This window comes from Dromaius novaehollandiae, chromosome 33, assembly GCF_036370855.1.
Source record: "Dromaius novaehollandiae isolate bDroNov1 chromosome 33, bDroNov1.hap1, whole genome shotgun sequence".
NCBI classification, from domain to species: domain Eukaryota; kingdom Metazoa; phylum Chordata; class Aves; order Casuariiformes; family Dromaiidae; genus Dromaius; species Dromaius novaehollandiae.
The window spans coordinates 347,318-372,448 of NC_088127.1; the positions used below are offsets into that span (position 1 = coordinate 347,318).

Below are 25,131 nucleotides of genomic sequence, written 5' to 3' on the forward strand. Positions count from 1 at the left end.
AATGCACGGGGGGGGCTTTGCACCGGAGGTGCGATGCACGGGGAGGTTGCACCGGGGTTGCACCTGGGGTGCAATGCACGGGGAGGGCTGAACCAGAGGTGCAATGCACGGGGGGGGGTTGCACCGGGGGTCCCGGGGTGCAATGCACGGCGGGGGGGGTTGCACCGGAGGTGCGATGCACGGGGAGGTTGCACCGGGGTTGCACCGGAGGTCCTGGGGTGCAATGCACGAGGAGGGCTGAACCGGAGGTGCAATGCACGGCGGGGGGGTTGCACCGGGGGTCCTGGGGTGCAATGCATGGGGGGGTGGGGTTGCACCGGAGGTGCGATGCACAGGGGAGGGGAGTTGCACCGGGGGTCCCGGGGTGCAATGCACGGCGGGGGGGGTTGCACCGGAGGTGCGATGCACAGGGAGGTTGCACCGGGTTTGCAGTGCACGGGCGGGGGCGGGGAGTTGCACCGGGGGTCCTGGGGTGCAATGCACAGGGAGGGCTGAACCGGAGGTGCAGTGCACGGGGGGGGGGTTGCACCGGGGGTCCTGGGGTGCAATGCATGGGGGGGGGGGGTTGCACCAGGGGTCCCGGGGTGCAATGCATGGGGCGGGGGGTTGCAGGTTGCACATTGCACATGGGTGACACTGCACCGGGACACACTGCATGGGGACGCACTGCACGTGAGTGACACATCGTACATGGGTGACAATGCACGGGCACGCACTGCACGGGGGACACCGCACAGGGGCACGCACGTGACACATCACACGTGGGTGACACTGCATGGGGACACGCTGCATGGGAGACTACATACAAGTGACACATCGCATGTGGGTGACACTGCACGGGGATGCACTGCACACGAGTGACACATTGCACGTGGAGGACACACTGCACACGAGTGACACACTGCACGTGGGTGACACTGCGCAGGAATGCACTGCGCTGGGGGACACACTGCACACGAGTGACACATTGCACGTGGGTGGCACTGCCTGGGTGGCCACGAGCTCCTCCCGGGGAGGCTGCCATCCCCCCGCCGTGCCCAGGGCCACGGAGGCCACGCTGTCCCCGCTGCCCCGGCCACCCCGACCCGACCCTTGTCCCCGCGTTATCGGCAGGGCACATCGCGGAGACAAAGTGCGGCACCGCCGCTGCACCGCCCTTCGTCCCGGCGCCTACGCAGGGGGGACGGCACAGGCCGGAGTGGCGTAGCCGCAGCGTACGGGGCGACTGTCAGCGGGGCAGAGCTGGCATTAGCATGGGGGGGGGGGTGTTGCAGTGCGGGGCTGGCTCGTTAGCAGTGCAGGGGGGTATTTGCAGTGCAGGGGGGTATTTGCAGTGTTGCGCTCGTTCGTTAGCGATGCCAGGGTGAATTTGCAGTGCAGCGTGGATCGTTAGCAGTGATGGAGGCCTCTTTGCAGTGCAGAGTGATTCATTAGCAGTGCATTTCCATTCATTAGCACTGCTAGGACGCATTTGCAGTGCAGGGATGGTTCGTTAGCAGCATCAGGGTGGATTTGCAGTGCAGCGATGGTTCGTTAGCAGCATCAGGGTGGATTTGCAGCGCAGGGATGGTTCGTTAGCAACGTCAGGGTGGATTTGCAGTGCTGAGGCCACTCATTAGCACTGCTAGGATGCATTTGCAGCACAGGGATGGTTCGTTAGCAGCACCGGGATTAGCAGCTCCGCCGGGAAACCTCCCTCGCTGCCACCACGCATCCCAGCTCTCCGGCACGGGCTTTACGGAGCAGGATCCACTGGCCAAAGCCCTTGCCCGACGCTCAGCACAACCTCCTGAGGAAATCTTCACTTTTCGGCCCGCGGCAGGTTTTTGGGAATGAAAAAGGGGGAAACGGAGAAGAGAAACGCAGAAATGGAGCTCCAGCTCCTGGTTTTGCAATCTCCAGCCTCGCTCCAGCGGACGCCTCAATCACAACCGGAGATTCGTTGCAGAGTTGGAAATTTATTGCAACGCCAAGCTCCGGGGCGACTGCGGACAGGCTGCATCTGCCTTGAAATGCTTCAGCCCACAAGCGCAGGTGACATCTAACAACAAGTGAACCCCGCACCAGCGTTTGGCTTTGGCCAAAACGAGACGACCGCGACCTTGAAACCAGCTTCACCGAAGCTTCACGGTTTGGCGTGGTTCTCTGCCCAAATAGAGGCCTCATTTCTAGGAGTAATCAAATTGCTGCTTCAAAACCCAGTTACGCACCCTAATTCTCATGCAGTAGTGGAGGCAGATGAAGTTAATGCATTTCCTGACCCCCCAAAAAACCCCCAACCATCTCCCTTCCAGGGAATAAACAAATAAATATTCCCTACGGCGAGGAACAGGGTATCTTAAGTATTACTAGGACGGGAGATCACAAAAGGACCGAGGCTCTGTCACACAAGAAACCATACAGCTTTATTGCTGTGCTGAAAACCCAAAACAGCTGTCAGGCTCTAACCACGGCTTTATTTCGCAAACCCAGCTTTCCACTCCTAAAATTCACAAAGGTGGTGAGGCAGCTCAAGTGTTTCTCAGGGAATGTACAGCTTCCTGCAGTCTTCAACCTAAAAAAAGAAAAGAAGAAAAAGGGGGGGGGGGGGGGGGACACACGTCGAAAGCAGAACTAAGACGAACGAGACAAGTTAAGTACGCGACCGCTCCCGAAACGGAGCGGCTGGGTCCCTCCCCTCGAATAAAAAACAAAATGGGCCACGCTTCCGGCACGGCACATTCGGGCCCTCCTGTCTTATCGAACGCAGAAAACAAAACAAAACAAAACCATCAAAATCGGGGATTATACAACGGAGTGGGACAATCACCTTCACACAAACATTCACAGAGTTATTCTTGCTGCAGCTCAGCAGCTGCTGGTGGATCTTCCTCCTCCTCCTCTTCCTCCTCCTCTTGCTCACTGCATGCAGCTGGTACCACCTCGCTTGTGGCTTCCTCCTCCTCCTCCTCCATCTCCTCCTCCTCCTCCTCTTCCTCCTCCTCCTCCTCTTTGGCTGCCCAGCCATCAGTTTTGCTTTCCGGGGAAGCTGCTGGCTCCTGGGGAGTTTCTGGAGCCGAAGGCGACTCCTCCAGACTTGCCTCAATGGCGGCTTCTGAGGGCTCTGCTGCTTCCGCTTCCGAAGTCGCCCCGGCCGTCGCGTCCTCCGCTGCTTCCTCCGCTGCTTCCTCTGCTGCTTCCTCCGCTGCTTCCTCTGCTTCCAGCTGGTCTTCATCTTGCAGGAAAGGGGGCATCAGCAGCTGCTTCGGGTGATCTTGTTCCCCCACGTGTTTAAGAAACTCCTCGGTTTTAGACAACTCTTCCGAAGCGCCTTCCATTTCTTCCCCTGCTTTAGCCGCCTCCGTGGCGTCGCCCGTGTCCCCCGCTCCTCCTTCCTCCGCCTGGGCAGTCTCCGCAGGAGCGTTTTCGCTTGCGCCTTCCCCGCCGCCATCTCCACCTTCCAAGGCCTCCGCTTCGTCCACGTCCTGGTCACCAATTTCGTCCGTGAAGGGATCTTCGCCCTGATGGAGAGAGAGGGGAAGAGAGAAGAAGAGTCACTGGACCGCAGGGAGGTAGAGGGAACCTCAGACACGAAAAGCAGAGATTTTGCAACGCACTCGATTGGAAACGGCCGATTCTCAACCGTGGAAATCCGTCGCGTCAAGCCCCAAAGCTGCTCTCGGCACCGCGCGTGCGGCGAGAGAAGCGCCCCAGGAGAGCGCTCGAATCCCGCGTCTTGGAGCATGTTACGTCTCCCGTGGCCTGCTCCGCTCGGCGGGCAGCTACGGGGCATGGCCGCTACGCTAAGGCGGGACTGCGAGAGCAAGCCGGGGCCGTCGCCCGCGCTCTCGACTGGGAGGAACTCAGCTCACGGAGACCGTTAAAAAAAAAAAAAACAAATTCCTCAACCTCTGGCCGGTCCCGGCTGGCTGCACCGAACTCTCCCCCGCGGCGGGAGAGGTGGGGGACGACCGGCAAGCTCCAGGCCTTCCTAGCACCCTTCTCTGGAGAGCAAGAAATCCAGATGGAGGAAGCAACGTGACTTAACGTTCACCTCGCGGACGCGCAGCCCTGGCGGCCCCGCTACGGGGCTCTCGCTCTGCGCGTCGCACGCCGCGCGCCGGCAGGGATCTCCTCGGGAGATCGAGGCCCGGAGGGGTCGACCTCGTTACCTGCGTCCAGGCCGCCCCGGGCTCCTACCACCGCTCCCTTCGGGGCAGGGCCCGTTTTGTTGGGCTCCGCGTGCGTTTCAGAGTTAGGCGGGGGCGAGCGCCGCCCGGTCAGCGGGCGCCGGACCCTAGCGTTGGCCCTGCCACGGAGCAGGCGCCACCGTGCCACCACCGAGGACATAAGCGTGGTTCTAAACTCCCTCTCCCTTCCTCACAGGTCACCACGGTACGCGGACGGATGGCCTGCAACAGATGAAACGGGGAGGGAGGAGGGCGGCATGCCAGCGGCAGAAACCTCGCCTGAAATCTGATCGACCGTGACCAAGAGCTGCTGATCCCTCCCGCCACAGCTGTGCTGGAGGCCAGGAGAGAAGCTCTCCCACTCCACCACAGCGTCTGTGATGTCCTGGGGAGCGGGCGCACGCCGCCGACGGACAGCCCAGCAAAGCCGGGCCGTCTCCGCTCGCTACGCAAAAGGTTTCGTGCGGTTTGCTGCCTCACAGACCAGATCGATCAGAGATTCAGACCAGATTGGCTGCCTCCACAAGAGCAGATCCATGCAGGTGGAGGACAAACACAATGTTAAATCTTCTCTGGCTGAGGTTCGGACAGCCAGTCCTACCTACGGAGGTGCTGGAGGACAGGGGGGAACTTCGGGCTAATACCTTGCGATCTGGACCCATGTCCGTTATCGCCGGTAAAATCTACGGGGGATATGAAGTCCACTATTGGTGGAGACTGTCACGGGCTCCCTTTGGAAGGGCGAGGTGCCCAGCATCCCTCAGAGGAGGAATCGTTAGGCCCACGGCCAAGAAATCATCTCTTGATGCTGACAGTCCTGTCAATCATCGCCCTGTCTCCGGCCTTCCTTTCTTGGGGAAGGTTGCCGAGAGTGTTTTGGCGAGGCAGCTCTGGCATTACCTGGAATCCTCAGATTTCCTCCACCCCTTTCAGTCTGCTTTTGCACCTGGGAATGGTACGGAGACCGGGCTGGGATGGCTCGAAGATCTCCTCCTGCCGATGGACAAAGGTCAGGTGCCCAGTGCTGATTCATTTAGATCTGCCGGCAGCCTTTGATACCGTTGATCATGAGGAGTTGTTGACGTGCCTGCGGACCCTGGCAGGGGTAGACGGAGTTGCACTTGAGTGGTTCCGTTCTGTTCCTCTGAGAGATCCCAGAGGGTAGCACCGGGCAAACGCTCGTCTGCCCCGAGGGCTCTCTCGTGTGGGGTACCGCAGGGTTTTGTGTCCCCCTCCTGTTCAACGTGTATGAGAGGCCGCTAGGGGAGACGGCCTCATCACGTGGCTGCAGGGCCATCGTACGCTGACAACTCTCAGCTCAAAGTCTCTTTCACTGGACCCAGAGGGTGGAGTCGCAGTTTTGCTAGAGGCTAGCAGAGACTGGGCATGATGAGAGCTAGCTGGCAGAGGCTCAGTCCGGGGAAGACCAAAGTGATGCCGCTGGGACAGGGGAACCATCTGCTCCCCCGCGTGACGGGGGGAGCGCCTGCCCCGTCAGCCAAGTTTGCAAACAGGGCTCCTGTCGGATCCTGGGCTGCTCCTGGACTTCCAGGTAACAGCGGTAGCCAAAAGCGCTTCTTTTCATCTTCTCGCGCGGCGAGGAGGTTGCGACCTGTCCTCTGAGATGCGGCCCTCGCCCGTCACCCGCGCCACCTCCAGAGCGCGTTACCGCAACGCGCTCTACCCGGGCATCCCCCCGGAAAGGCCGCCCGGGAACGGGGCGGGCGGCGCTTCCGCATGGAACATGTTACCACCATGCTCTGAAAGACTGCGCTGGCTTCCAGCTTCTGCCGCTCCGAGGGCTGGCTCGGGCCTAGCGAGCCCTGCCTGGCGCAGGCCCTGCCCTCTCCTCGCGCTCCGTCTCGGCAGTGCGGATCGGCTGGGGCGCCCTGTGCCGCTTCCCAACTCGGATCTCGAGGGAAGAGGAGGGGGCTAGCGGGAGCGTTTCGGCCTGCGGGAATCGGACGCCCCTGGCGCTCCGTCGCTCGGTTGAGCTGCCGGGAGCGCCGCGGAGCCCGGCTGTTTACACCAGGGCAAATTCACCCTGGTGCGGGGTGGGGTTAGCGGGCGGCCCGGGAGCCTTCCAAGCCCAATTCGAGTCCTGTGGGACTCAACTGGTGGCTGCCCAGTCCGCACGCTGCCGCACTGGGGCGAACACGGCCCCCAGGCCACTGCTTGAGAGCTGGCGTGAGGGCACTGGATCTCCTTTGGCTAGTTTTGTCTCTTTTAATTATGTTTCCGTTTGGATGGTTTCATAACTGAGCTACGTGCGCCTGGGAATTACAGTAGGTACAGTCTGCAAGTTAAAAAACACGAGAAGGGTAAACCGCCTACAGAGAAAAAGAAACCAGACCCAAGATTTAGACTATAGATAAGAGAGCGGAGTGGAATCTACGCTTCTCCCCATCGTACGTAGCAGGGCGTCCTGCGACCAGCATGCAGCGCGCGCAGCGATAATCGGCTCTGCGCTCCGCGCTACTCCAGCATTCGAGGCGGAGACCACGGCGGAGCCTGTCCCCCACCGCTCCGGCAACTCCGCACGAGCTGACGGCTTTCCCGCTCACTCACCTTGAGGTACTTCTCCAGCATCTTGACGATGTGTTTGTTGTTGAGGACGCTCTTGGCGACGTGCAAGCTCGTCTTCTTGAACTGCTCCGCGGCCATCTAGAAAGCAAAGAAACACAGGGGTTGCTGGGCCAGTCCCAAAGGGGAAGAATTCCCACCGGGGTTCGGCTCGAGACGCTACATTCCCTTCTTCTCAGCGAGGCTCGGAAAACCCGATTTCCCACTCTAGCCATTCCCCCAAGCAGGTCGCAAGAGCGGTTGCTAAGGCAAGGGAGCACCAGCGCTTTGTCTGCTAACAGAAGCCCTGGAAAAAAAAAATGCGTTTCAGCACCATCAGCTGGAGCATCGCCCAAATATCCAACGATCCTCGGCGCAGAAGAGTCCGGGAGAGCTACGCAGAGGGCAACGCGCATGTCAGACGTTCAAATACAGCAGAGGTGAAGACTATCTCGAGAGACTTGCACATTTCTGCTCCGACCGAACCTCGCCCTGTCCCAATCTGCGCTCGCGTCGAGAGATGACAGCCCTCACGGGCTTCTGCGCTACCGGCAGCTCAAGCAGCTCCGCAACCGCCGCGGAGCAGAGCCTGGAACAGCACCTGGAACGGCTTCCAGAGGGCTTGGCTGGTTTCGCAGAGCTCGTAACGTTTTCTCCAAAGACGCGGAACGGCTAGAGCTGGACAGGCAGGATCTGCGATTAAACTGCGTAGCAGAAAAAGCCTGCTGCGTCCTTCTTTTTTACCAGCGTAACCCTTCCGTTGCCCCTCCTCGACCTGGGACTGGACTGACCCGTTTAATTTAGAGCCCCTGTGCCAAATTAGACACTGATTATATCCAAATTCCCTAAGTGCCCTCAATGTTCCCTCGGAGGCAATTTTAAGAGTCCTAGAAAACACTGCAAACTGAGGAAGAACTTTTCACCTGCGGATTTATACGGTATGCCTGAACTTCAAGCCGTCCGACCCCAAGGGGAAAGAAAAGGCTATCGGCTATTTCTGCGAAGCTGCGCTCGTCGCAGACCAGTCAATCGTGATGGTGGATCTGGCCCTGCCTGCTTGGAACGTGCGAACCCCAAACGCCGCTCCTGACCCAGAGGATTTTCTCCAAGCCTGGCCAGTGAAAGCTCAACAGCTTCAGTTCCTACTGGTGGTTCAAGCTACAAAAATCACTGAGGTACCCTGCTAACAGGCAAGCCCGGGTCTCCCTTTCAACGTAACCTCTTCTGTTCGTCGTCCCTCCCGCTTCCAAGAAGCGCCCCAGCGTTTCTCATTTGCTCAGATCTCCCTACAAAAGAACAACCCCCAAACAGGCCATCCACCAGCATCCCACAACCCCCCTGCGGTTCCCCGCTCCATCACCCCTTTTGTTGCGCTCTGATCAGAGCGTGTATGTTTTAAGCAGCTGCAAAACAAATCAAGCCAAAGCCACAAGGAAACCTCAAGCCCAGACTGACATCCCCTTACCTAGGCTCTCAGCAAAGACTAAACGCTCCAGTTTGGAAGCGAACAGAAGCAAGGGTGGTTGCTTACTCTGCGGTTTCGGTTGTGATCTGCAGATCGCAGATGCCTCTGGAGGAGGTGGTTCTGTGCGGGAATTAACATGTCACAAGCCATACAGTGAGCTGCCTCGATCTTCTTGAAGAAGTGTTCCTGGCCAATACCTGCAGCAAGGACAAGATGTCAGCCAAAATTCAAAGCGAGTAAGGTGTTCTGCTGGCTAATGTCGTAGGTCCATTCCTACCCCCTCAGTAACGCTCTCCTCCCTGGGTCACGGCCAACGTGCTAACTCAGCACCCACAATCCTTGCCGTTTCTGCCTTCCCTTTGGAGGCCAAAAAAATCACACGCCTTATTCTAAGACAAGGAGAGAGAAGCCATGGGTAATTCTGCTTTTAAACAGAGCCCACCAACGCAGCACACAAGCGCACGAGGAAGAGAGGTTGTTTGGGGTGAGCCCAAGGTACAAAGCGATCGACTTACCTGAGGCAAAGCCGGGAGCTGAACCCCGTTTTCCTCCGTCCACAAGGTGGAACGGACAACTTGAGTCTCCCCCAGCTTTAGGATCGGTCCTTTTTTCTACCTGTGCTCAGATCCTCCATCTAAAAGCCTGGGCACTTGTTTTGGAGTCGACGTGCGGCTTAACTAAACTACACTCACGACAGGACCAGCCTCCCAGGCTCGGACCAAACGTCCTCCTGTGGCTGAGGGGTGCGGACTATGTAGGAGATAGGTGCGTTGATCTGGCTAAAGTGGATTTTTCCCATCTCACTTTCTGCCAAAGCCCACACAGATCAACCTCGCCGCTTTCAAGAGTGTCTTAAGTGAACACAGGACCAAGCCGTGTTAGCTGAACAGCCACAAAACCAACAATCCTTGGGGCGCTTTTCGCTATCCACCTATTTTAGCATTTGTACCATTGCAACAGTCTCACGAACCTACTGTTTGAAAAGCCACAGCGAGGACGGGCGTTCTCTCCTCCCCAAAAGACGACTCATTTCATAAAGCTGGCCAGAATTTAACATCCAGAACCTGAGGCGGACCGCAACGGTCCTTACGTGCGCAGGCATCCACGCTCGGCCTCCGGACACAGAACAGCTACTTACCCTTAAACGGATCTGGCTTCTGTTTTGTGCCCTCTTTCTCCGTGAGATCCTGGCGCCGCTTCTCAATTTTCTTATTCCTGTTGACGATGTACTCCTAGAGGGGAGGACAACAGAACTCACTATCCTCCGCACAACTCACTGAGATGATTGAGTAGCGCAAAAGGGAAATGAGATCTCTACAGAAAACCACAGGGAAGACTGCCGTTATTTAATTAACTACGTGAGCCAGATGTTTTCTTGTTCCCGTCATCTCTACCGTAGCCAGAACCTGAAAGATCCAAGTCGGAGCCAAACTCGGCACCTCTTCAAAGCCTATTTCCTTGTCACCATCAGGTTCTTATTTTTAAAGAGTGCTGAGGGAGACACGAAGTGCCTGAAACCCAAAACCCAAACGCTGTCATCCAGGAAATAAAATGCCCCAGCCCTTCTCTCTCATGCCATCCACCCGGCTAGGCCAGAGGAAGGAGAGGACAATTGACAGAATATTCGTTCCTGGCTTTTCTGTTTAAATTCGCTTTGGGAGGGAAACAGTTATTTGTACGACAACACATGAGAAACCACATCACGTCAGCTGATGTCATCAAGTGATACATTAACAAGTGATGCGAGCTGACAAAGTGGGAGCTGTACGTGAATGAATTCATAAACCGCTTCGCTCCTCCCATGAGTACAGAAATCCCAAAATAGCCCAGCGGTCACGCAGAAAAGTCACAGAAAGGTTAACCCAACGCTGGGCTGCCCACCTACCTGCAGAAACTCAACGGTTTTGTCTGGAAGTTTGGTACCGATGTATCGCAAGGTCTCTTTGTGAAACTTGCTCTGTAGATGCTTCTGGATTTCGTCTTCCTCAAAACTGCGGAACTTGCAGACGGAACAGGCAAACTGGATTCTACGCGGAGCAATCGTACCACAAATCAGGAACAAGTTAAACTTTTAATTTTGTTTTGTACCTCTCATCTTTTGCCTCAAGATTCAAAATGCCATTCTACTCAGGTTATATAATTTTACTTCGTAGAGCACCTTCACAATCTTTTTGTAACCTACAGGGATTAAACAGTATTTACTTCTCCATACAAGAGGAAGTTACACTACAGGAATGTAAGCTAAAACCCTGCATGGGTTTAAAAGCAATGTGATAAATTCACAGGGCAAGAGATCAGCTCAATACTCTTAAATAGGAAAACGCCCTCCCAGGTTTGGGAAACCCCTGAGCTATAGAAACCCTGGATGCTGATGGAGCATTTGGGGACATATCACTACCGTGTTCCCTAGACACCCTTCACTGGCCAGGTGGGATACCAGGGTAGATGGACAATGTCTGATCCAACACAGCTTTTAACATGTCGCAGAAGACCACAACTGGTTAGTCTGTCTTTAGACCACTTACTGTATTACTTAAATAGCAAGGCTGCATATACAGCCACTTATTATACCCTTCAGCATTTATAACATTATTTTTTTAAACAGCACAGTATTCCCCTCATTTTAGAAGGGCACAAAAGGGGAGGGGGGGGGAAGAAAAGAGCCTAAATCAGAATGCAGAGCCCCAAAACATGATCCTCTAGCACTTCAGATTTCTCCTACATCTGCACAGAGGAATATTCTGGCTAAATATCATAAGGACAATTCAAATGTTACAGTGACTATTCACAGAAGTGCTGGCAAGGGACTGGCTCGTCATTCCTCTCACCTGTCCATTGCCCGATCGCGCATCCTATCTCTTCTCCGCTGCTTCTCCCTCCTCTTTTTCACCTCCTCATCATCATCTTCACAGCCATCTCCAGATGCTAGGAAAAAATTCAGAGTTGCTGTGTAACAGCTCACGTCCACGCACTTCGCTGGCCGAGATATTTTGGGAGCCCAGTTCCTTAGCCTCTTATTTACCCTCGGCCTTGGGAAGTTTAACTTCTCCCGGTCTCTGGCAGCTCTTCCGTTTTCCCTCCCTCCCACAAGTCAGCTTCTTGACCACAGGTAAGCAGCAGCCTCTTCCTCAGGCCTCCAGCATAAAACCATCTTCTTCCAACTCCCTCAAGTTCCTACAGTAACTTAACTCTTTGTAGACAGCAACGAGACATGCCGTTACTGGAAAGAGCGGCCACAAGAGCCCTGACTTTTATGGTGCCACAGAAGCACTGCTGCAAAGACACCTCTCTCTTTCACTTCCTTGAGAGGAGCGATTATTTCTCCCTGTACTCTCTTTTCTTCCTCTTTCTCTGTTTTGCCACAGGGCTGAAAAAGCTACTTGGGAAAGTTAAGTGACAAAAGGCAGCACAGATATTATTAGTGCCTGAGCAGCAGTTCTGCTTCTTTAGGACAGTTTTAGGTCTACTCCTTACGCTGCCTTCCCGGAAGCTTTGATAATTATAGGGAAAGCAGCAGAGACCCAGGGATTTAGCTGGCCTAATCTCTGCAGTATTTTAGGGTAGGAAGCTGTGACTACTGGGTCCGAGGTTTATCGGCCTCGCGGAACATGCTCGGGTAATAATTCACCTGCAACGTCTTCAGGTGAAGGAGCGCAGAGACCAGAACTTCCACTGTAGGTCAAGACCTGGTTATCAGAGGGAGGCTTCAACAAAAATTGAACATCCAGCTACACCTCAGTTTCAATCCTGAGAATAATCATGCTCTTCCCCCAAGTCACTCCGTAAAGGCAAAATACGCTTGGGGTTGACGTGTCCTAAACTAAAAAGTATAATCGACTTAGTGCATGCGTCTCCACTTCAGCGTTTAACAAGCTCAAACTCCTCTGCTTTGTACAGAGGACAGTCATAATTTCAAATACAAAGGGACATACGGAGCTCAGAAGAGCTAGATAAATCCCAAAACCAAGACAATGAATCTTGAAGTCGTAAAGCAGAGACCCAAACGGGCAAAGAGAACATGATCAACGACATTCAAGCTAAGTTTTTCCTGAAAGCAAACCACTGCCAATGCATATGAGAACTCAGAGGCAGCGTCCCCCTGCACACAATGCCTTCAACCTTGTTCTAAACTCCAAAGAAGCAAATCCAACAGCTGGTTTCAGCTACTCTAGGCCATCAAGGTTTTAAATATCTCATATACTTTGATATAGTCCCATCTATTTGAAAAAAAGATGGGGTTTAGCATACTGAGTGAAGTCACCAGCGAAAACGATTTGGTTTACGACAATTTTGCTTTCGTTCTGCCCTGCGGCTAGATCTGTGCTTCCTCACCAGCCTCATCCAAGCAGGGCAGGAAGATAAACTAATGCTACGGCTAACGCTTCCTCTCTCTCCCTATCCGTTCGTACAGGCAGCAACTGTCCGCACGAAGAAGCCTAGAACGAGTGCAGCCACTTCATTCCTATCCTGCAAAACAGCCGTGACCGGCAGCGGCACACCTACTAGAGCCCTGGGCCAACCGCATAACAGGTCACAGAAGGAGCTGCATCAGCTTTTGATTGAAAAAGAAAAAAAACAACCCTCCAGATACCACCAAAAGGCAAAGCACGCCAGTTTGGAGCATATCCAGTTCACAGGAGGCCTGCGTGCTGGGGGAGCCACCCTACCTTCCTCTGCCAAATCGCCGCAACTCCATTCTCCTGGAAAACAAAAAAAGAACAAGAGGATACTGTTAAAGCACCTTGGTGCAAATGAATCTGCCAGTAACCCTTGCTGAAGGGCACGAGGAAATCATGAAAAAACAGAACTTTCAGAATATATGTGTTCAGAACACTAGTTCTGGATCATTTTAAAAATTCTGCCTGCGATATCGTCAAGGGAACAGAGGAAACTGCTACAGGGCTTAAATACTCCCACATTTGCCACCAAAAGAAGAAAAAAAAGTTACTTACACCTTTGTCAGCTTCATCTCCTGACCTTTCCTCTCCTTCGCCCTCATCTGCTGCACACAAGAAAAATCATTTAGCTGGTGTTGGGGGAAGTATTTTCTCCCACTTAAAACTGCAAGGGGCCCTGCTGGTACCTAGCAAGTCACCGAGTACTGGGATAACGGCTCAAAACCCTAGTGAAGACATCAAATTGCTTGCTGTTTTCTCCTTGCCTGTCAGCCGCTGCTGCAAACTGTTATTTTCATGACGCCTACCTCGAGCGTTAATTTTGTTCCAGGCCATAAAACATTATTATAAGGACGGTGCAAAAGGGACTTACAGAGTACGACAACATTAGCAATGCTAGAGACTAACAATAACTTTGAAATTTAACAATCAACAGTCAGTTGAAAGATAAAACACTTAAAAAACGTGGGGGAAAAAAAAAAGGCTAATATTAGAGTGCAAAGACAGGCACGTACCATTCTCAGTGTCGTCTCCTTCGCTGTCAGTCTTTGCCTGTTTGCTTTCTGGCTCATCTCCGCTTTGGGACTGTTTTCGCTTGCGACCTCCTTCGCTATCTGATCGCCCTCCTGAACGGTTGCGGAAACCCCTCCTTTTGGGCTAGGGTTGGAAGAAATGGGTCACCCTGATCAGCAATAAGTACCAAAGAACTTATCAAAATATTCCATTCCCTCTGCCATAGCTCCCCAAACAGTTTAAGCCTGCCTGACCCAAGAGACTTTTATCTAACTATAAAAGGATTTGCTACCTTATTTATAGCTAGGTTGAACAAACAAGTTAACGTCCCACCACCCTCCGGAGCTGATTCATTCACAGGCTCTATCTTATCTGCAAAAAAACCACAGGTACACGCAAGCTGGCTGACACTTTGCTCCATCTGGGAGGATTTAAGTTTTTCAGCGGTGGAAGCAACCCGAGGCAGACTGGTGCTTCTCCAAAAAAACCCAAATTCTACGGATTAACAGCAAAGCCTGGCACTGAGGCTGATTGCAGGAGCAAAAGCAAGCCCACTGGCGTTTTACAGGAAAAACGGTGGCAGCGATGACTTACCATGAGCGTGTTCAGGTGCCACGGCACCGTACTCACTCTGTCTCTGTTCCGCTGCCTCCCCATTCCGTACGGCATATTGCCGTACCGTCCCATTCCCATGCCCGACATGCCCATCATGCCATAGTCATAGTCTCCATAGTCCCCGTAGTCGCCGTAGTCACCGTAATCGCCATAATCTCCATAGTCGCCGTAGTCACCGTAATCGCCATAGTCGCCGTAGTCGGGGACGAGGGCTTGGGAGAAGAGAGAAGGGAGCCTGTTGGGACCGGGCCCCCCCATCCCGCGCCCCCCCATGTAGTTCAACTCATTCCAGCGAGCCGACAGGCGCTCCGAACTGGAGGAGGGCATGAAGTGGTCGCTGCGGTTGAAAGTGTTGAGACGCCCCCGATTCTGAACGCGGTTCTGCCCCCTTCCTCGGATGAGGCCGTAGTTGTTGCCTCGGTTGCGCGACTGATCCCTGCGGCTGTCGAACTGGCTCCCAAAGGAATCGTTCCGATCAGTTCCCACTTCCCCGTAATCGTAGCCAGATCTGTACATGTCACGGTCGTTCATTGAAGACCTCGAGTCATACGATTCAAAAGACTCAAATCTGAAAGAGCTGCACAGCAAGCAGAGAACAGTCAGCAGCTAGAATAACAGTCCCACGCGTCAGACAGTCATTTGTATCTATTTATTATCACAGTCCAAATGTTCTTAGCTAGAAGAACGGAATAAAATTTTTTAAACCTTGCTTACTGACCACTTTTCTTCCACATCTTTTCCTTAGCCTCAGAAAGCTTGGAGAAAAAAAAAAAACTCAACCGAACAAAAACTGTGTTTTCTGCACAAACACCTGAACAGAAACCCTTTGAAGATGTCAGAACCTTACTGGCTATACAACACCAATATGGCACCAAATTAGTCTGAATTACGCTTCCTTCGTTGAAAAGCAGATCCCAAAAGCTTCCTCTCTGCAAGACGCACAGAGGTAAAGCCAAAAGAAAACACTGTTTCTCATTTTCAGGGTCAGCAATTTAGAACTGAAAGGGGACCTGCCGCCTAGTCAAGAATCTCAGCTGCAGGGAAAAGAACATCAAAACAACTAGACACTGATAGGAACAAAAGGACAATTCCTGGCTTGAAAAAGAAGCCCTGTGAAGAGCTCAAAAGCACCTCTTTGCTAGAAAGAGGCAAACTGCAGGGCTTTGTCCAACCTGCAGGCAGGTCTAACAGCAGGGAGAACCTGACAAGAGAAAACAAGCAATCCCATCCTGAAGGGGAAACTCGCAGCTGTGCCTCGGGGTACGGAATTAATGCGGATAAGTGTTAATTGCCAGTATCTTGGCTGACCAAAGCAGCAAGTATCAAATGGCAGAGAAAGGTGAAACTTCATTTATTCAGTAACTCTTGCCAGGATGCACGTTACCATTTGAGCAGCAAAGCGTGCACCGAGAGGAAACAACGCTCCAGACTGGCATAATTTAACACAGCGGGAGAAAACAAATGTACTAGATAGCCATGAGGGAAAAAAAAAAAGCATATGAAAAGATATTTTAAGAAACCTACAAAATGCAAATAAAAACTGCCTGTAAAAACGCATTAATTCAAGCAACAATGGAAGTGGCTTTTAACGCCTGATACATACATATATATTATTAAAAAAAAAAAAGGACAAGTAAAAAAAAAAAATAAGAGTATGCAATCAAGCTTGTTTTCTCAAAGACAAACACTGAATCATGCCAATACAATTAGAGCAGTTTAATCTGAAGCTACAGTGATGACAGAACATTAATTTTTAACTACAAAAGAAAGGAGCCTAAGAAGAGTCACCTCTCCTGGTCTTCCATGCCTTCGCCTGCTCCGCTGCTGCCCTCCTTGGACAGCATATCTAAACGCTGGTTAATTTTGGCTATGATGGAATCCGAGCTCTCGTTCGCCCCGGTCTCGGCGCTGTACGACCCAACGGTCATGCTGGTGTTGACGTCGGCGTTCATGCTCATATCGGACGATTTGGGAGTCTCCCAAGTACTGGAGGTGGCAGCAGCTGCCGCGCCATAGTTGTATGTGGCCGCCGTGTTAGCGGCGGTGGTTTGGGTGTTGTAATAATCATAACCTTCATAGCCTGGCAGAAAATAAAAAAAATCAATGTAAATATATTATCATAAAGACACAGGTATCTGGAAGAAGGGTTTGGATGCTATGGACCCTACCAGGCAAGGTTGCAGCTGGGCTTTACTCCTTAAAGGAAATCTGGTTTCTTAAAATGAAAGATGTTGAGAGTTGGAAGTTTCTTGCTCAACCCCAACCCTAAAAGCTCCAGGACCAAGAGTTCCTTCCGGTGATTTTAACTGCTAGGAAACGGAGCGCTACTGGTCCCAGTAGGGATTTTAGGACGAGCTCAGTGGACATTGCTGGGCTTTGTCGGCCTAAGCCATCTGCGTTGCACGGCCCAACAAAAAAATCAGAGGTCCACACCGCTGGGCACGTAACCACATATCCAGAAAAGATGGCTAAAGCTATGAAATAGTTTAACCAGGAAAAAAATCAAAGCAGTGAGTAATAAAGAGCATAAAGCCAGCCACCTTGGGGTAAGAAACCATAACGTTGAGGGAAAAGCAACATGTTATGGCCGCGCTCGCGTCACACTTAACGCAAAGCCGGAGACGCGGCATGAGGGACGCGCACGTGCGCCCCGCCGAGACTCGTGGCACCTCTCCGCCCCCCGCTCGCTGGACCACCACCCAGGGCCGTGCTCCCTCTGAAGAGAAACGCGTCCTGAGCCCTGCGCTAAGAAAGCAAGCTTCCTCTCACAGCTCTTCGATTGCTGCTTCTGATCTGTCATACCCTTCGCTATGTCACTCCTAGGGCTCTCGTAAAGTGACTGCCAAGTGTGCCATGAAGATCCCTCATAATTCTCCTTGGCCGTGATGCCTACAATAAAATTGACAACAGTTAAGGCCGCTGGTGCGCCGATACCGCTGCCTGTAGTGCCCGTTGCCTCGCTGTTTCGTTGCATTTCCCCCCCCCATCTGCCCGTTTCCATCTGGCAACTTTTGTTTTCATTCACACTGTAAGCTCTCCGCAGCAGGGACCGCCTTTCTGTTCTGAATTTGCACAAGACCTAGCACAATAGGGTGTTAGTCCTGGCCTTGGGCTCCCAGGCTTTACAAAGAGAGAAATAATAAAAGGAAAAAAAAAAAAATCATTTTTACTCAAGACTTGACCTGGGAGGTTTGAATCCACAGCCCAACGCGTGGTGCGATATTTAATCTTTTACTGCAAGGACCAAAGAAACAATATTTCATAAAGGATCTTAGGCATTAGCTCTCCCCTGGGGGAGGCATTAAAAATAGCCTAAAACAGCCATACAGTTTGAATCAAGGCTAATTAACTAAACAGTGCTCTGAAAGGAAAGGTTCGTTACAGAAATGCAAAAGAGGGTTTGTTGAGGAAGCGCTAGCCGACACGTGGACAACTGCATTTGTACACCATCCAGATGCTGGCATAACGAGGGCAAACCTTGGGCTTTGAGAGGGGAAAAAAAAACTCATCAGTATTATTTTATCGTCTGGCTGTCCCAGATCAAACGAGCCACGGAGGCGTAAGATAAATGAGCTTTCCTAATCCGCGAGTTAATTTTCCCATTTTAAGAGAAAGTTGGCTTCTAGTCAGGACAAAGTTTCTCTTCAGCAAAAAGGAAAAAAAAAAGGCACGTAATCATGGAGCAAGGTAAAAATAATTGAGGGCTTCTCTCGGCAGCTGCTCCGCACTTGGGATGCTCCAACAGCGCACCATGAGGAACGAGCAAGGACAAGCAGCTTAAAAGCACATCTTTGCGTACTTTTAATTCCCAAGCGGCGGCAGCCCGCGAGCTGGAAAACAGCTCCACGCGTTCAGGCCAACCTAAGAGGCAGAGGAGAGCACAGAAACAGCCGGACGCACAACGTATTTAACACGTACCTTGCCAGCTTGTCGCATTTGTCGCATATGTACCTTAAGAGGGCAAAAGAAAGACAGTTTCAGCACTAAAAGCAACAAACCATAGAAATCACGAGCTCACGGCTAAACATACGTAATTCTGGTCAGTGCTTGTAAATATTACGTATCCTTTTGCACAGACTGGGAAAGAAAGAAGCTAGTACTTCCAAGCGCTACTTATGAAAATGAAATGGATAATATATTTTTTTTAAACACTCTTTGTGTTTGAACAGTTTGAAATATCTAACCTGGTATTTGCAGTTCTCAACACACAAATGATTCCATTAAAAAAATAAAATCTCTCAAGTAAACCGTCCGTAGCACCTGTGTCAGTCTGAATTTCTGCGTTTCAGTACTGAGGTGCTATTCTCAGCGTGGACCCATCAGGGCGTACGGGAGACTGTAACCACCTGCAGCTCCTCTCTCCCCTCGAGCTACAGCCTCACCCAGAGGAACCGCAGAACGGCTCGTGGCCGCAGGCAGCTCTTATTTTTCTAGACGCGAGCCACGAAGCGGTAACAACTCAGAAACCGGGCCACAATTTTGCGTTAATAGTTTCAGTTTCAGCATACGCTCAGCAGCGAAATCGTGGCAAAGGCAAATACGTGCAGGAAGATTGTATTACTTGTGGAAGCATCTCGCTTCTTCCGCTATTGTCTAGACTGGAAAGAAGTTCAAAGGCGAGAGCCCAATCTGGCAAATACTTTGGGACATGCTTCATTTTACAATGCTAATGAGTCCCATGTGATAAAACAAAGCACATTATCGGCCATATGCAAGATCGAAGCCAGTCCTAAGCTTGTTCCTCCAATATACAACCCTCAGAAGGTGGAAATTAGGATATATCATGAGATGATGGGATGAAGCTTTTAAAAAACAAAAAAAAAAGAAAAAAACAAAAAATACCAAAAAAAACAAGCACGGAGTTACTAAGTAGAGGAGAATGAAGGCTACACATCAACAAAAATGAGTACAGTACTACACTACTTTGCCCAGAAAGAAAAGATATATCCTAGAGATAGAAAGAGAGCAGTTATAACCTAAAATATACCCCAAATATGTTTTTTATAAATACCTCTATGATATTTACCTTGAGTATTGGTGGTCCCAGTACTCCAGGTGCCATAACCTGCAAAAAAATAAAATAAAAATTGAACTATTTTAAGGATTGGATGTTTCCTCCAGTTGCCTATGGCGTTACTACGGTTTTAGTTTCTTCCATTAATCAACCCTAAAACCCACAAAGTCTTTAATTGCACTTGCACTTTTGTTGTTTGGGAGACACGCCTGAAGTCCCAGACAAACGCTTCGTTCCAGGTTAAGTTTGGTTTTAATCAGTCTGAAGTGCAACAAGACATTTTGAGACAGAGAATTAAAAAACATGGTGCGTTTCCAAAGAAAAAATAGTTTTTAAAGGTACTTGATGCTGCTACGTGCAACAGGAAAAAAAAAAAAAAGAAAAATTTGCCTGTAGTTGGTTCATATAAGTTTTTCTGATCAAAAATAAAGTTGATCCACAAGCAAAACTAATGCCGCCTGGCTACAGACACAAATATTTCTGCACCCACGGCATTAGCCCAAGCTTCTCCCCATCGGCCTTCCCTTCCTCCACCGCATCTGTAGTTTCTCTTCCCCTTAATGACCTCCTCTCCCTCCAATATCCCCTAACCAAAGGCCAAGGCAGAGCCGTATGTGCCAAAACACGGGCGTGCGCACTTGCCTCCAAGGCAGACCACTGATTTAAGTCCTTCTACACGCAGCCACCAATTTTGCGAAACACTTATCTCGCGGACATAAGCTCCCTGCGCAAACCTGCTCCAGGCTGACCAAGGATCTACAGGACACGTGCGCTTTTTAAACCCTTTTTTCCCCCCTCTTTGGGCAACCAAGCTAATTCCTCAAAACTTGGAGCGGAGGCGTCTCCAAAAAAGCAAGGCGATCATAGAAGAAATAGGTGCGACTGCATTTTGCACCACTCTCGGAGAGCCCACGGCACCAGACGGCCGGCAAAACAGGAGCCATGCGGCTACGCAGAACGAATCCGCAGGGTTTCAAATCAGAAGCCGATTGCTAAGTGAGCCCCTTTCGCACGCCGCTTGCTTTTCCACGTTGAGTCATTCCCTCTTCAGCTTCGCTCCCCAGCCGCCCACGGGGGCGTGAAGGGAGGGTCAAGGTGACAGACGGGCTAAAGGGCATGGCAGCCGACCGCGAGCCGCCGACTGCGGCGCATAGGCAGGTCCTCGCAACCACCCGGGAGCCTCCGGACTCCAAATTCCCAGCTTGGTTTTACAGCTCGCTAAGAATCCACCTGATACCCGTTTGCTCAGCGCTCTCGTGTCGTTAAAAACCGCGGGAGGCAAAAACAGCCGAGCAGGCCACGATACAGCTCCATCCCTGACGCGTCAAAGTTGACGGAGGTTACGTGGTCCGGCGTGCAGCGCCGTACCTTAGCAAAAACAGCCCGATTGCTTTGTTTGCAGGCTCTTCACAGGCTGCACCTCCAGATTAGGTATAATAAAAGCTGCCCTGCTTTTAATTGCATGCATATACTTTGGTGTCTTGCTTACAAATATGTAGGGCATGTTATATTTATACAGGTATTATCATGACTACAGTTTTCTTCTATAGGAACAAAGAAATCTGGGTTAAGCAAGGCTCTCAAACGTTATCTCATCAAGCACTCAAGGCAATTTAAGAGGGTGGTGATTCAAGTTGAACATCTACCTTTGAAGCTGAAAGGTGAGAAAACACCAGACAAAACACTTGGGTATTAACGACTAGGTACAAAGGAGCAGAGAAGCTGCAGCAGCGCAGCGCGTTCCCAAGAGCAAAAACTCGCACGATAAAACGCCGTCACGTGGGAAACGAGCAGCAAAATAAAGCGCAGAACAGGAAAACACCAGCTCGGCAGAAGTACTGCAATGGACCGCGGGGGTTCAGAAGCACCGAGAGGGCCCCAGCAACGATTTTGGCGGAGTTGAGTGCGCCACGGTCCCCGAGGGATCCTCCCGAGAAGGCTCCCTAAGCCAGCCGAACCGCAGGAAGGGCGTGGGAAACATTTCACCCGGTGCGCTTGTGCAAGCGCAGCACGCGTCGAGAGAGCACGGAGCAACAGCAGACATTTACTTTGTTCAGCGTATTTGAAACGCTGAGAGCTGAAGTTTAACACCCACAGGAAAAAGAACAGGAGGGGAAAAAAAATGTTGGGGCCCGGGATGAACAGCAGGAAATTATTTCTGAAAGCTGGAATTTCTCCCGCTGATTTCGACAAAGACTTCACCCCGGGAGAACAAAGCTTGTCTTCTGCTGGAATCGCCAAGCGCTTGAATTACAGCTACAAATCGCACGCTGCGCGAGGGCCTCGTTTGCTGGATTGCAAAGGATGCTCCCTCTCAAAAACCAGTTCAGATGGAACCGTACAACTCTCAAAACTACTCAACGTGTGAAGCAAGCGTCATGAATCAGAAAGAGAGGGGACATAGCGGCTGATGTGCCCACGCCTGAGGGTTATTTGTAAAAATGCGGATAGGCAAGAACTAGAAAAATGTCATGAATTTATAACCTCATGAATTTATAACCCCATGAATACCAAAATTCATGTCAAACCTCTGTAAAAGCTGCAACATACTAGTGTTTTTTAACCTATTACCATTTCTACAAGATAAAAGGAAGATTTAAGCCTTTTTAGATAGCTAATTAACTTCAGGACACCAGAAGCAGGCAAAATAAGTCTCAAGAGCAACTTTCACACATCTAAACACAAATTCTTTGGAGCCAGTCCTCCAGACTCGCTCTGCTGTCAATGGAGAGAAACCAACGCTTCTAGACCATGACTCACCGTCCTATTTAAGGCATCTACCTTAAGAGGAGAAGAAATGCACCCTAGAAGCACTTGTTTTGCCATAAAGCGGAGCAGGTGACTAGTTCAGAAAATGTCTACACTTCATCTTGGCTAATAAATAGGCCTTCAGGAGCCAAAGCACTGTATTCTTGGCCCAAAGTTCCTTCTTGCATTTTGGCTTCGCAGCAGGTGGGCTGCAGGCACCTGGGACAAACACCCCTCTCCCGGGATAAATACAAAACAAATATGTTTTGTGCATGTCTTTAACCCCGCCACCAATTTGAGAACCCGGGCTGGTGCGATTGTTATGCCGGAAAAACTGGTAAAACAGTCTAAAAGTGTTTAAGGTGTAATTTATGGCAAAAGAGATGTCAGGCATCGGATCGCCACAAAGCTGGAGGCAGGCGGAGAAAGGAGAAGCCGGGAAAGAGCACCTTGTCAACAGGTCTGCCTTCGAGATCAACAAGGGGTCTGAATGTATTATGCATGATGTCTGCAGCGAGCGACACGCTAGGTACCAGGAGCTCGATAAAATGAGTGCAGAACAGGCGCGCTGTATTATTTATAAAATCCTGCAGCAGTCGTAATTACGCTACACAACCACAGAAGCGTTTTGAACAGCAGGGCAAAAACTGCCCCCGTGGGACCGCCGCGCCTTCAAACTTGAGTGACAGCGGAAGCGAAGTTTGAAATAAAGGCGGAAAGAGGGCTCCAAACGCGTGTGTGTCTGCAAGGGAGAGAGGATACAAGCAACAGGTAGCCTGAATCCTGGCTTGCCACGGGTTTTTACATCTGGAAACACTCACCTTCCAAACCCACGGACTAGCTCCAAGCTAAATGGACTTAGATAAAGGACTTTAAACAGCTGGTGAGATAATCAAGCTGTCAAACTCAGATTAGGATGAAGGCGTTTATATTTTAACGTTTCGCTTTCAGCCCTGCGAGTTTAGCTCCCTGGACGTTGAGGGAGAAGAGCAAAGCTAGCGTGAAAACAAGCAACGCGACCCCGACGCATACCGCTTCGGGGAGGAACGATGCTTGTGGCACAATGCAAGGAACAGCAGCGATTAATAAACGAGTGCTTGACACTTTTCCTGGCGGAAAACGGCACTTTCGCGCCGTTTCAGCGGTCACCGGCACTGCGGGGGGGGGGGGGGGGGGCGCTCATCTACTCCCTTTCTCCTCATTTTGCGCCTTTATGGTGGAAAAGCGCTTTAGCCGGTAAAGAGCTGTTTAAATTAAACCGTGCGTCCGAAGAGCGGGAAGATCTGTGCAAAGAGAGACGTTGCAGCGCGTTTGTGGTCGCGCCGGTTTGATCCGTCAGGCGCGCGGGACCGGCAGCACCGTCCCCCGGAACCTGACGAGTTTTGGGGGGTTTCCGGGGCTTTTAGGCCCTTTGGGCTGTGTTTTTCCCCGGTGCCCGCGTTCCCCCGGGTCAGGAGGAAGCAGCGAGGCCGGCAGCGGCCGCCTCTCCCTCAGGACAGCGCTGCCCAGCCCCGGGGAGAGGTTGGAGGCAACCGGGGGGGGTCGGGGGGGGAGCGGCGGGGCCGGAACGGCGCTGAGGGGGAGGGGCCGCCCGGCCGCCATTTTGTGTCGTCTTCAGAAATGGGACCGGCTCCATTTCCGCCCCCTCCCCAGGAGGGGGGGACCCCTCCCCTCCCCGCGCCGCGCACCCCTCCCCCCCCCGTTTCACCACCCCCCCCCCGCCGGTCGCCACACACCGCGGGGAACGGCCGACGGCCGCCCCTCCCCCACCCCGCGCGCCGCCCGCCCCGGCCAATCCGCGGCGCGCCGCCGCTGAAGGACGCGCTGCCGCGCCAATCAGAGGCGCCGCCTCCATACGGGAGGCGGGCCTAACGCCTCCCGCAGGAGGGTGACCCCCCCCGGGGGGGGGGGAGCCGCGGCGCCGGCCCCGCTGAGGAGGCAACGAGGGACGGAGCCGCCCCCGCCGCCGCCGCCGCCACCCGAGCGGGACCAGCCGGACGCCGGCGCCCGCCGCCGCCGCCGCCGCCCCGCACCTACCGCCGTATCCCTGATCCATGTCTCCCTCCGCCGACGGCGCCGCACTGCACGCCTCGGTACTCAGTGCGCAGGCGCGCGGCACCCGCCGCCCATTGGGACCTCCCGCCGCAGGGATCCGCCCACGAAGCTCCCTATTGGAGGCTCTCCAAAACCCCGCCCTGCGCGCCCGCCATTGGCCGCACTCACCCAGAGGCGCGACCCCCCTTCCTTGCTCTCATTGGGCAGAGCGCCCCCCTCCCTCCCGGCGTCGACTCCCCCGATCCCATTGGCGGAGGCGCCTTCGCCCGTGGCAACCTACCGCCCTCCCCTGGGCCGCCTCCCGGCCTGTCAATCACGGCCGCGCCGCGCTCTGATTGGGCGGCAGCGGGGGGCGCGGGTCCGCCGTCGCGGCGGCTCGCCAGTGCAGGGCGGGGGGGGGGGTAGCCATGGAGCTCCAGGGCCTGAGCCGAGCGGCGACCCCCGCCCTGACCTCTGACCTCTCCTGTCCCCCAATAGGCGCCTCAGCCATGACCCTGGCCCTGACCCCTCACCCCTGACCCCCCTCGATGGCACAGAGCAGGCCCCAGCCTTGATGTGGGGTCTTCGCCCCCCCCTTGACCCCAGCCTTGACCCTTGACCCCTCCCAAAATAGGGGCCCCAGCCGTGACCCCTGACCCCCCCAGCCCAGAGCAGGCTCCAGCCTTGACCCCTGCCCTGACCCCCCACAGCACCCATGGGGGAGGGCCAGAGATATCCACCCCGGCTGTGAAGCCTCCGGCACCAAGTCAACTCAAACTTCACTTTTTTAACCCAAAATAGCAGCATTTTTAAGGGGGGGGGGGATGCATTTTGCCTCAGGGAGAAGGGGAAGAAGAAGCTCTCACCAAAACCGGCACCTTCATTCTAGACATCTCCTCCCCACAGGGGAGGATTTGGTTGCCCCGGGGTCACGGCCTTCTGCCCCTGCCCGTTATAAACAGACCTTAATGAAATCACACTTTTTGTTCCTTTTACAGGAATTCCCGTAAATCTGAGAAAAAGAGGCCAAAGCTGCCCGCAACTCTCATAGCGATGGATTTCCCAAGCGAGGCGGCATGGCCCCAACTTGGAGCCGGCGACAGCGAAAGCGAGCGA

General features: G+C 52.8%; 1 protein-coding gene across 11 annotated transcripts; it reads right to left on the bottom strand.

Moving 5' to 3' along the window:
* Window positions 1-2,383: 2,383 nt before the first annotated feature.
* On the bottom strand, window positions 2,384-24,135 carry AKAP8 (A-kinase anchoring protein 8). Of its 11 annotated transcripts, XM_026116367.2 has the most exons (17): window positions 24,019-24,135; window positions 19,246-19,284; window positions 18,138-18,170; window positions 17,022-17,108; window positions 16,008-16,299; window positions 14,199-14,796; window positions 13,607-13,748; window positions 13,149-13,198; window positions 12,864-12,896; window positions 11,825-11,882; window positions 11,025-11,121; window positions 10,082-10,223; window positions 9,335-9,428; window positions 8,263-8,393; window positions 6,738-6,833; window positions 2,810-3,500; window positions 2,384-2,554 (listed from the first exon to the last, which is right to left on the bottom strand). In XM_026116367.2, the coding sequence occupies exons 1-16, from the start codon at window positions 24,035-24,037 to the stop codon at window positions 2,832-2,834; spliced, it is 2,580 nt and encodes an 859-aa protein (XP_025972152.2). In that variant the 5' UTR covers window positions 24,038-24,135; the 3' UTR covers window positions 2,384-2,554; window positions 2,810-2,831. The 11 variants fall into 11 exon arrangements, with proteins under 11 accessions (XP_025972152.2, XP_025972153.2, XP_025972151.2 ...); XM_026116368.2 differs by having other exon boundaries at window positions 2,384-3,500; window positions 13,149-13,195; XM_026116366.2 differs by having other exon boundaries at window positions 2,384-3,500.
* Window positions 24,136-25,131: the final 996 nt, after the last annotated feature.

Excerpts from the sequence above, each read along its gene's own strand:
- AKAP8 (XM_026116367.2), bottom strand. Across the intron at positions 14,797-16,007 it reads GGCATGGAAGACCAGGAGAG|CTCTTTCAGATTTGAGTCTT; the intron begins GTGACTCTTCTT and ends CTTGCTGTGCAG. Across the intron at positions 10,224-11,024 it reads CGCGATCGGGCAATGGACAG|AATCCAGTTTGCCTGTTCCG; the intron begins GTGAGAGGAATG and ends TGCTCCGCGTAG.